The 12,028-nt window shown below is 38.9% G+C and overlaps 3 protein-coding genes across 4 annotated transcripts; 2 read left to right on the forward strand and 1 right to left on the reverse strand.

Annotated features, from left to right (window-relative positions):
• Positions 1 to 1,087: 1,087 nt before the first annotated feature.
• On the reverse strand, positions 1,088 to 4,779 carry LOC112460461 (cyclin-dependent kinase 9). The gene is made up of 7 exons (XM_025025132.1): positions 4,552 to 4,779; positions 3,939 to 4,023; positions 3,244 to 3,334; positions 2,844 to 3,010; positions 2,316 to 2,554; positions 1,951 to 2,098; positions 1,088 to 1,843 (listed from the first exon to the last, which is right to left on the reverse strand). The coding sequence occupies exons 1-7, from the start codon at positions 4,662 to 4,664 to the stop codon at positions 1,541 to 1,543; spliced, it is 1,146 nt and encodes a 381-aa protein (XP_024880900.1). The 5' UTR covers positions 4,665 to 4,779; the 3' UTR covers positions 1,088 to 1,540.
• Positions 4,780 to 5,524: 745 nt separating this feature from the next.
• On the forward strand, positions 5,525 to 7,045 carry LOC112460455. Of its 2 annotated transcripts, none has more exons than XM_025025125.1 (4): positions 5,525 to 5,757; positions 5,845 to 6,004; positions 6,093 to 6,259; positions 6,332 to 7,045. In XM_025025125.1, the coding sequence occupies exons 1-4, from the start codon at positions 5,586 to 5,588 to the stop codon at positions 6,742 to 6,744; spliced, it is 912 nt and encodes a 303-aa protein (XP_024880893.1). In that variant the 5' UTR covers positions 5,525 to 5,585; the 3' UTR covers positions 6,745 to 7,045. The 2 variants fall into 2 exon arrangements, with proteins under 2 accessions (XP_024880893.1, XP_024880892.1); XM_025025124.1 differs by having other exon boundaries at positions 5,526 to 5,757; positions 6,090 to 6,259.
• Positions 7,046 to 7,337: 292 nt separating this feature from the next.
• Positions 7,338 to 11,950, forward strand: LOC112460456 (WD repeat and FYVE domain-containing protein 2). The gene is made up of 7 exons (XM_025025126.1): positions 7,338 to 7,629; positions 8,140 to 8,281; positions 8,361 to 8,566; positions 8,673 to 8,912; positions 9,029 to 9,167; positions 9,268 to 9,467; positions 9,543 to 11,950. Exons 1-7 carry the CDS (start codon positions 7,469 to 7,471, stop codon positions 9,679 to 9,681), a joined length of 1,227 nt encoding a protein of 408 aa, XP_024880894.1. The 5' UTR covers positions 7,338 to 7,468; the 3' UTR covers positions 9,682 to 11,950.
• The last annotated feature ends 78 nt before the right edge of the window (positions 11,951 to 12,028 follow it).

The raw sequence follows: 12,028 nt of genomic DNA on the forward strand, positions 1-12,028 counted from the left end.
ATAATTAAAAGGATAATTTTCTAACTGATGATTAGAAATAAAATATCGCAAAGGTAATAATCGAGACTTTTGTCGCGTCTTTCGCGTGGGATTAAAAAATTTAACTTTTAGATTTGAAAACAAATGTTTGCAATATTATCGAATTGAACCTTTCTTCAACAACAATAATAGCGTAAAGTTGCGTTGAATGTGCGCGCGAGTGTTACAGTTGTACACGTGCGAGCGATAAAGTGATAAGCTGCGCGTGCGTCGTGCGCGTGCGCTCCCCAAAATTGCACGATGAACCCAAGAGTAACTTTAAACGTAATTTTATGATTACTCTTTAAACCTATTTACCTGCCAGATGAAATAACACGTAAATAAAAAACGTTATCGTACTTTTGCTTCAACATTCCAGACGTCCCCAAATGCATCCACGCACGTTTCACACGCTTTGCCTCGTTGTGCCTCCGTGCTTTCGTATCGTACATCAATTCCTGGTTTTGTTTCCGTCACTTTGCATTTTTTTCGACCTCGTGGATTACTTATATATAACTCTGGTAATACGATACCTGCTGTTGAAAAACGCTACGTGTTTAAACGGAATTTCAAACACGGTTGTCTATTCGAGGTTCGACGCCATATATTAGGTTTGTAATTAAGTACCACGTGACGTTTGTGATTTTTAAAGTGTTATTATTTGATCCGAATTCCAAGTACAACGCAGTTTCCAAATACCTTTTTCTCCTTATCGATTAAGAAGTTGATTAGCAGATTATAGACGAGTGTACGCAACGCGTGTATGCATGTCGAGCAGCCATCCGATCACCTAACCTCACTTTACGAATCGTACCGCGCTATTTTCCTTCTGCTTCCACTTTACACTGTCTGCTCTCTTATCTTTTTATTATCACGCGATACTTAATTGTACGTCGGTTTAAGAATAAAAGGTGAAAATTTGACGTATAATAAGCTGCAAGAGAGAGAACTAGCTAAAGAGTTAACCGCTAGTAAATGTCAGATGTGGATAATGACTCGTGATCGTATTTTAATGTACATTTTCGCTTTATTGCGGTTTTAGGATGGGAACGATAATGAACAACAAATAGATTTTTAAACTAAATAATTCTATCAGAACTGTATAAAAAGTTGGTAACGTCAGGATGGAATTACATATCATACAACAGCCATATAAGTATTATATAAAACATAATACTCTACATACGTACAAAATAGATTCACACTACGCGGACACCGTGTTTTTGGTACTCATCCAGACACCTTGGGACTTTCTTAAGTCCCAAGAGTTTTTAAGTTCAAAGGGTTAAGCGTTTGTGTTACAAAAAAAAATCTATAAAAATTCCTGTATCATATTTAAGATTTCTTCCCCATTCCTGTAAGAATCAAATGAAAAATCGACGGTGCCTTGAAAGACCCACGGTGTCCACGCAATGTTGTGTCCACACACAAACACACGCACACGTGATGTACAATGTATCTGTGCATATATTGAGATATATATGCACACACATATATCTGTGCATATATTGAGATAAACACGTTAGAAGACACGATCCTGATAGCCGCTTTCAGCCATGCTAGTGCTAGACTTGGCTGGCCCTCCAGGCACTGGATGATGTCGCATATGACCAGGTCGCCTCGGTGGTGCCAGGTACTCGAACATGCTCTGAGTATGCTGTGCCAGCATCTTGCTAAGATCGCACGGCATCGGATCGGTCCAGAAGAAATCATGGTTTAACGCGGAATCAGAATCGCATCTTTTGAGGGGGTCGAGTATCAGAAGTCTGTCCAACAAGTCACATGCGTAAGGGTCCTTCAGATATGGCTTCAGTCTATCTTTGACCTGTAAAAATCCATAATTAATACGGCCCGATCTATAATCAGTCGAAAAAGAAATTTTCTCATTGGCTGTGCGTTTCGACATCCAACTTATTGTAGAACCAGCCTTACCTTTCTCTTCTGCCCTTTCGGAAGATCCATTTTGGTAAAAAGATCCAGACTTTCAACGCCAGGCCACACCTCGGTCGTTATCGAACCACACAATTGCGAGATCAATATCAGCTGCTGTTGCTCGGTGTTTCCCTGCATTATGGGAGACCTGTGGAAAAGATTTAAAAGGTTTAAGCTTGCATGTAATTACGTGATTGCGCGTATAGAAAGAGCGCAAGAACATAATATATCACGAATTTATATATGAACTTTAAGTGAAGCTAAAATAAATCTGAAGGACTTTTACGCCACTTGTTGAGCAAACTTCTAAAAAAAAACTCGATTCCAGCAAAAAAAAGATAATATATATCACAAAGTGATATTACCTTGTCCACATTTCTGCCATTATACAACCAGCGCCCCATAAATCCACAGGTGGCCCATAATTCCTGTCACCAAGTAGGAGTTCTGGTGGTCGGTACCAAAGTGTGACCACTCTATTGGTGTAACGATTTGAGTGACCGTTTTTTGCACTGAATGCTCGTGCCAAACCAAAATCAGCCAACTTCAATACACCGTTCTTTGTTATTAAAACGTTAGCGGCTTTCATATCTCTATGTAAAATCTGTAGGAAAAATAAATTGTTACGTTGTATATAATTATCATAATATTGTCAACATTAACTACGAGTGATAGCTTTGTCCTAGATTAATATGATAAAGAAACCGTTACATTATATGCATAATATGAGAGAATATAGAAATATGTAATCTTTAAAGATTATAATTATTTTATTAGAGAATAATCTTGAATCTCTTAATCACTTTCATATTAACGAATAAGTTATTTGGACATCACTTTTCTAGAACTTGGCATCTTTATAAAGGAATGTAAAATGTTTAATAACTTCTTACCTTGTTGCTATGTATGTAATAAAGTCCATTTAGTAACTGTTGCATAACTTTTTTTATCTCGCCCAAACTAAATTTTACATTTACGTTTGACAACAACCCAGCCAAGTCGTGTTCGCAGAAGTCGAACACCAGGTAGAAAGTAGACCGATATCGATTGTACTGAGTTGCTGAAAATAATATGAAATTAAATGTTATACATCGTCAATCGTTTCAATTAATATTTAACTGCTATTTGTTTTAAATTATTGAACAGACTTTCTCAGATAATATATAAGATAGTTTTTGCGCATCTCTCCGAGTATTTTATTTAAGTAGAAAAAATGAATCCCCACATTTATGGTTCATTTAGAATTGTACAGATCGAAGATTAGAGGATGGATATTAAGTTATATACGCTTACCTCGTGTCCTGCAAATTTCTATGAGGTTGACTACATTCTCGTGTTTCAACAATTGTAGTATCTTTATCTCTCGCAATGCCGTAATAGGAAACTGTAAGAAGATTTTGACAATACATGTAACATAAATACAAGATAAATTGTATTGTATAAAACTAAGAGAAAATATCGCTAGTAAAGTAAGAATGTTGTTTACGTCGGATTAATATCAAAAGTTTAACTCTCCAGTGGATGCGTAAAAATTTGAAACAGAAGGGCACGTAAATTACACTCCACATTATTTAGGCTATAAATATTAAACCAATTAGTATTTTTATTTTCTGTTTAATATTATTCACTGTTGCACATATCTTAAAGTGTTTTAACAGGTTGAAACTTTAATTTTAATATTTTTTCAGTAATAATCTGTTCTGTATTAAAATAAGCCAAGAATACTCTTTCTTTACAAGTTATTGAGGTATATGTACTACGATATACTCCACGTATCCAAAGGAGAGTTACTAAAGAATTTAACCATCTATTATTTTTCGAAAAACTTTCTGAACTAGTGCACATTGGTGTACCAGTAAGGTAGAGTGAAATAAAATATGCTTGTCTCGTGTTTAGCACACAACTCGATAAAGTAATCTAGGGACCCGTCCCTGGAGGATCCCTAAAGTAATCGCGACAATCACGTGATTATATAAAGCAAAACTTACTCCTTCTTTCTCATTGTCCATTAATACCTTCTTCATTGCGACAAACTTCTTGTTCGTTTTCTTGTCCTTAGCCTTGAACACCTCTCTGTAAAAAAGGGACATAGGTTAGAAAGATATAGGTTAGAAAATTAATAAAATGAGATGCTAACAGAGAGTATAATGGCTCTGTCTATTAATCGTGAAGTTGATAACTGCGTTGTTGAGAAAAATGAATTTGTACATCGTAAACGTGCGATGTAAAGATAATAAAATGCACAAACTCCAAATTATTTCTCGATTAAATTCCGACGGACGCATTCAAATTATTTCGTTAAAAGAAATCTATCGATGCCCCTAGCACATGGTGCGTCGGAGTTGCATCATCCAATTTTTACATTTTGGGAATTGTTAACAAAAACGCTGTTCCAAGCATGCATTTGTTTAAAAAAAATAATAATACCTCGCGGGCCTAATATTGCATTGATTCGTGTCGGAATCATTGTAGCTGGCTAACAGAATCATCTACAGAAACGTGATTACCACGTGTTCACGGACACGTTTGCCCTTCGGCCCTTCCGTGCACGTGCGAATTAAGGGCTCAAAGGGCAATCTCAAGGGCAAGATTTTTACTTACCCGAAGGTGCCCTGGCCGATTTTCGCGACCTTCTCATACTTGGAAGATTCGTCGCAATACGGGAAATCGAACTCCTCGATGTACTTTTCCTTCTCCTTCGTATTCATCGTCATATTGCGTGCGCGATACGAACGATACGTGAAAAGGAGAAATCCGCTTGGATAAGCTCTGGAGCCCGGAGTGTCCTCGAACAAGCAGGAACTAAGAATGCCAGGCACGAGAAGTCGGGAAACTATTGGAGTAAACGAAGCTGAAAGCTGGAACCATGAAACATGCAAGATGTAAGAACGGTAGCGGCATTCCGTATTGACTGGAGTTTTTCCACTGGACCAGCCAATCAGATATTTTTGTTTTAAATCAGCCAATTCGGTTTTAACATAAATTTTTTTTATTAAGCAGTCTGATGATATATCATGGCATACTTTTTTTGTAAATTTTTTGAATTTTTGCAATATCTTCAAAATTGAAGAAAATATAGTACACGAAAATGTGCTGTGACGTCATATCTTATATAAGAAATGACGTCATACCCTTTGAAGTTGCCGTCATCAAAGAAACTTTAGCAAGCTATAACTTTCTCAAATTTAGGTTTTTTTATTAAAAAATTCAAAAAATGCTAAAAATTGGCTTAGATTCTCTACATTAATTATGGATACCGTTAATAAAAAAAAAAAATGTTAAAACCGAATTGACGTGGTCAATTGATGGCTCCGGCCCACAGGACGCGGCGACCGCGACGCGGCAGTGCGGTAACCAATCACCGTCCTGCCTTTTCGTTCCACTTCCGAAAGTAGTACGGAAAGGCGGATGGTGATTGGTTACCGCGTCGCGTCGCCGTGTCCTGTGGGCCATGGAGACCCTGCAGCCCGTTCCACAATTACGTCGTATGTCGCTGTCGGGCGACGAGCGCATGCGCACTCGATTGTGAAGTTGTCGTAAATCGGCTGTCGATGTCGCAACGAGAGAGATGGTCATCTTTCATCTTTTCCGACTTACGTTTGTGACGCAATTTTCGAGGTTATTTTCTGTTTACAATGGATTTCGCCCAGTTCGCCAATGTTGATGAAATTATCATTGATTTTGTTCGCGATAATAAATGTTTATATGACAAATCTGATCCCAATTTTAGAAATACTGTTAAGAAGAAAGAAATGTGGTCAAAAATAAGTGAAAATTTGAAACTTTTGTATCGTGTTGATATGCCAGGTAAATACCATTTTCCTCAAATTATTGTTATACCTATTTATAACACTTTTTTAGAAATGGAAAAATAATCTAATGTTTTTTGTACAGTTGAAGCAATTGAGAAACGATGGTCCTCTTTGAGAGATATGTTTAGTAGAGAAAATAGAAAACAAAAGTTGCCACCATCAGGTTCTGGATATGAACCAGCAAAAGAATGGGAGCTATATCGAAACATGTTGTTTTTACTTCCTCACATAGTTCACCGACGGTGGGATTATAACTTGTTTTTTTTAAATGTTTTTTATTTTTTTTTATTTGACTTTTTTATTATAGCCTCTTATTTTTAATTTCAGTAGCAGAACAAAATCATTGTTCATTCCACTAAATCAATCAGTGTGCTCTGTATCAAAAACAAGTCCTCCAAACGTAAATAATTTGTTGCCGTCCGAGGAATCTAAAAATTTAGATCATTCTTTGCCGTCCTGTGATCTTGATTATAATGGACCCAATGGATTTATCAAAGGTTTGTAGTTTGTATTACTGAGAAGAAACTATTATTTGTAACATTGATGTTAATACAACAAAACATTTCTAGATAATGAACCATCCATTGACAATGAGGAAACCGTAACAATTGAGCATGTATCAATAAAGAGACCTGTAAGTGCCATGTCCAACTGCAGCAGTACAAGCAGCACACAGTTTCCGGTGGCAAGTACGAGTTCTAGATCAGAGTTTAAACCTATCAAAGAAAATCTACCGGAATTGGACCAATTTGCTAAACGTAAAAAGATAAAAGATGAAATCGAGCATGATTTGGAGGAGGCACGTTCTGCAATTTCTACAGCTATAAAAACAATTTTATCAAAATTATATGATCAAAAACAAGAAACAAATGGATACATGGCCGTTATAGAAGAAGGATTTAGCTTTGTTCCTAGTAAAAATAAGATTCAATGTCTTATTGAAATACTCCAAATAATTCAAAAGTATGAAGAAAGACCATAAAACATAAGTTAAAAATTTTATTTTTATTATTATAAGATGCTATAGTATAATAAAACAGTCCTTGTAGCGTCTTTAGGTGAACCTTTCTGTAATTTAACATTTAAGATTGGACTTGTATACCGTGAATACCGTTCTAAAGTTATAGTAATGTCTAATTTATATGCGTTTACTCCACCGGCCATGCAATACATTACATATAATATCTAAAAAAAATAAATCTAATTTTGGTATTTTGGTATGTGTTTGACACTTAAGTTTATGTTTTATAATTTATTAATAAATATATATTTATAATGTTTTACGGCAGAGATATTTATTTACAAACCTTTATTACGAAATACGTGCAACGACAGTCGATTATTCTCCTCAAATTCGATTGTGATTGGTCAATTCTTACGACTCGCATTGTAGACCTAGCGTAAGTCGTAAGAAATTGACCAATCACAATGGAATGTGAAGAGAATAATCGACTGTGATTGGCCAATTCTTACGACTCGCATTGTAGACAGCATAAGAATTTTTTTCTAGAAATGTCTGAGGCGGATGCACGATGAGTTTCGGAACGCAACTTGCGGATCGGGCGGCGGGCGGATGACGTGGGTCGGCCGTCGTCTCGTCTCCCATCTCCGTAGTCCGCGGGCGCCGTGATTAGCATCTGACAACTGTCAAATGGCAATTGCACTTGTGCGCTTGTGATCGACGTGTTTCGCGCGGTTCCAGAGAAATGGCAGCGGAAATAAAGCCCGCCCCGGGGGTGAATCACGACAAATTCAGCAGCAGCCGCAAGCCGGTCCTCCTGTCGAAGTTGGAGGGCTGCAGCGACGACGTTAACGCGGCTATCATCATCCCGCGGGAAGAGGGTGTAATCAGTGTTTGCGATGACAGGTATGTATGTACCCGTCGCGCGAATATTTTTCCCAAACCACGATATTTTTCATATTTCCTTTAAGGATCCACGACGTTTCCCCTCATATTTCCGCGTTGTCGCGTCTCTACGTCATTTTCCTCGTCGCTTTCGACCTTGCCGATCCTATCCTCGGCGGAGCTCCTTGCTCTCGTTACGAAAATTGCGCGCAATTTTTTGACTACGTGGACACACCTCGAGTCCTATCTTTCTATTTTGCACATTGTATCGTTGCGTGCGTGTGTGGCATGTGTGTGTGTGTGTGTGCGCGCGCGCGCGCACTTTCCTCCCCTTTCTTTTATGCACATATAATTCTTTTATATATATTATTATTACATTAATTATAATTAATAAAATAATACACATTTGTGTAATACTAATACAATAATACACGGCATAATATATTTACAAAGTTTAATCCTTACAATGCGACTTTCAATTGATATCTCTCTCTCACAGTTTGTTTTACCTCGACTTTATTTCTTTCACAGGACAATCCGAGTATGGCTGAAGCGGGATTCCGGTCATTACTGGCCGAGTATTTGTCAGTACATGCCAGCGGGGGCTACCTCGATGCACTATTGCGTGGAAACGAGGCAGCTGTTTGTAGGCCTGGATAACGGAAGCGTTAACGTACGTCGAGCCACCTTTCTTCCGTTCCGTCGTTAGAATTACAGATGACCGGGATATCGCTTGGCTTTTCGGATTACAGGAATTCGTCTTGGAGCAAGATTACAATCGGATGACGGCCATGCGCGACTACCTAGCGCATCAGGCGAGAGTAACAGGAATTATTTTCGCTGCGGATTTCGAGTGGGTCTTGAGTATAGGTCGCGATAAGTTATTTCAATTGCACAGCTCCGAGACGGGACAGAAATTGGGATCGTATCAAACGGACGCGTGGTACACCGCTCTGCAGTATCCTTTTGCAGAATTTCACGTTCTTGCGCGAATAAAAGTGGCTTTTTGTAGAAACGTATTCAAGATACGTTCCATGAGAAACTTAACTCGCATACCCGTACAGATTTGACGCTCAGTCCAAACACGCTTTCGTGGGAGACTATTCCGGTCAGATAGCCATGCTGAAGCTGGACAATAGTGGCGTTACCTTCATCACCACGTTAAAGGCACACACAGGCAGTATCCACGCGTTGGCATGGGACACTGAGAAACAATTGTTGTTCTCCGGGAGTTTCGATCAGAGCATCATCGTTTGGGACATCGGGGGCCGCCAGGGCACCGCTTACGAGCTACAGGGACACCAGTAAGCGCGCGCGTGCGAAATTCTTTGAATTTTGCTCGGTCGGAAATTACTTAAATTACTTAAATTACCTTCAAGACGCGCTCTGAAGAAAAAGAAAGAAAAATTCTCTCTTTCAGTAACAAAGTAACGGCATTGTGCTACGCGAGCGCCGAACGCCAGCTCCTGTCCGGAGGCGAGGACGGCGTGATCGTCTGCTGGAATATGGCGACGAATAGGAAGGAGACCGCGGCTTGGGTCGAGTCCGACGTCTGCCAGGTACGTTCGAAAGGGCCCTTCAAGAAGGCCTTTAAAAATAAGTATGAATGCTTCGCTTTGCGGCATATGTGCATTGCTTTAAAATCAACGAAATTTCCAGGCTTGCGGAAGACCCTTTTTCTGGAATATAAAAGCTATGATGGATCAACGACAGTTGGGATTGAGGCAGCATCACTGTCGCTATTGCGGCCGCGCGTTATGCGCTCGCTGCACGTCGCAACGGATACCGATACCAGCGATGGGCTTCGAGTTCGAAGTGAGAGTCTGCGATCAGTGCCACATACAACTCAAGTCGGAGAAGTAAGTTACGCGTCACGCTTTTCCTTAAAAGTACAGCGAGCGCGATAAATAATTATTCGCCTTTGATTTCCGCAGCCAATCGTCACTGGCCTCTTTCCACGATGCCAAGCACAGCGTCGTCGGGATGGACCTGGACGCTCCTAGGCGAAGATTGTTGACCATCGGCCAGGATCGCGTTATTAAGATTTGGGATATATCCGCGCTCTTTCAGTGAATTTCCCCGCGTATGTATGTCGATATAATTCAAACTGACCGCGAATCAAGTCACAGAGGTATTGTCATACTCGGAAAAATACTCCGGAAAAACCTATTTTTGTGATTATGTAATTATGCCTGTCTGTGAGTCGTTGATCGTGATTGCGTAACACGAGTTGGAGCCGATGAGCTGATGGAACACGCGAGATCGTGAACGATCGTTTGTCGATCTGTCGGTGATAACGCTAGAGCCTGCTTAATCCATATCCATATTTTCTGCGTTGAACATCGGTATCAGCTGGAGAGACGAGACGAGTACAGCGCAAGCACGTTAATTCAGTGGCATTGTCTTTAAATCGTGTTGTAACGATAGAATTACTTCCAGAAAAGCGTTTGTGCGCCTGCGCAACGTGATTACACGAAATAATAGTAAATAGTAATCCGTGGATATATATATATATATATTATACATGTGTGTATGCAAGGTGCATGAACTCCCTTCGGGCGCGAAAAACCAGGGTGACGACACTGGTAGTCACTACGCGACACAACGCAACGCAGAATATAATTAAAAGTATTGAAATATCTTTCGGAATACAACGGAATTTTTTTAAGACACACTTACATATAAATCGAAGAATGTTTCGAGAGATAGAAACTTTCCGTTATATATTCGAATAAAAACTCTTTATGCAATCCCCGAGTTTTTCCGAAATTTACAAGATTACACGTATGTTGTTACAGCGAATTGAGGAGTCCCCATACCTGAATCGCGATTTTGCAACTTTATATACTACTATTGATCGTCCATATACTTTTTGTTATTAAAAAGTAGTACTGAAAGTCTTTAAAATATCTTTACGTTGTTTAAATACATTTTCGATTAAAAAAAAAAAAAAAAAACGATCAAGAGTTGGCTTATAGGCCGTCGGCAATGGTACAAGCATCGACTATTTTAAAGTATTTTATCTAATATAGGCATAGAAACGAGGGAATATATTTTGAGAATTTCCAGTTCGTTTTCTACATTACTTCCTACATTATTAAACTACTAGCGACTCGAAACATATAAACCTTCAGCTATACTATCTTTGAATCGACTCGGCGAAGTAGCGATATGTATCTCGTACCAAGTCCTAGTCCTATTTGTTATGTAATTCATGCGGGATCGTTTAATATTATTACATTGTCTTACGAGAGAATGCGAACCAGGCAAGAAAGTATCCATCGTTACGATAATGCTGGTTTCTTTCTTGACTATATGAGTCTTCTCAAGTATAAATAGGTACAAGCTATGCAAAGTTGTTTTGTCCGAAACTTTAACGATTTCTTGTATATTCTATCGTGATGGAATTGTACACAAATTTACTTTCTTGAATGCAAAAGCGCGAGAAAGAGAGACCATTGTTATTTCTAGGTATTTTCGTTGTGTATCTTGTTGGCTGATAAAGATTTGCAACAATTGTGAAATGGTCAAGACGATTCGTTAGTGACGATGAGCTTCCATTGAACTTTACGTATTGAAGAGAAGTAGATAGGCAAGATGTAGTAGCAAAAAAATACCTCGTTTCACGTAATACGCTACGAAAATGCAAATTGTTTTGATCGATTCATCCTCGCGCGATAAATGTATATACACAAGATATGCATATCTTGTACCTGAATGTACGCGTACGTATAATTATTTCACGGTGAGTCTCTCCACTGTGCGATTTTGCAGGAGAGACGAACGCTGGTGGAAGGAATCGTTCTTGTTATCAAAATGTCGTCTGGATTTATTCCTGCGGGGATAAATTCTGCATTTTGAATAGCGCAGACGTGTGCGAATGCAATTCGCACGGTCCAAGTAAAACTAATCCGCATTGAATACAAAAGTGTACCGTACGTTTGTAAGCTCGGCTAGAGAAACTACACACTAGTAGCACTTAGTATTGTCAAGCATTTTTGTATGTTTTGCTAAAAAGTATGTATATGTATATTATACCTGAAATAATACATGGACGTGCTTCTTATTATAAACGTTACGCCGATTAACACGTTACACGACCAAGCGACTGCATTTGCGATCGGGCGACACACTTGGAAACCTCGTATAGCTGCACGCGTAAGGAAACAAAACGGACACGCGTTTAAAATCGTACGCCGCGACGGTCGCTATACCCGGCTGCCGAGACACAGAACAATGCCATTGCGAGAGATGTAAAAAGAAGCGATTAAGCCACGTGTACGTATCCTACTCACACGTCGAATTGATACAAAATAGAAATATATTTTCAATGTAAAACGCAGTTGCGCAATTTTGTCGATTTTTTTTTTTGACGAACGAAACCTTATATAGGCGCATAATATTTTTAGAATATTATATG

The sequence above is a fragment of the Temnothorax curvispinosus genome, unplaced genomic scaffold (genome assembly GCF_003070985.1).
Source record: "Temnothorax curvispinosus isolate PA1 unplaced genomic scaffold, ASM307098v1 QBEX01010576.1, whole genome shotgun sequence".
NCBI classification, from domain to species: Eukaryota; Metazoa; Arthropoda; class Insecta; order Hymenoptera; family Formicidae; genus Temnothorax; species Temnothorax curvispinosus.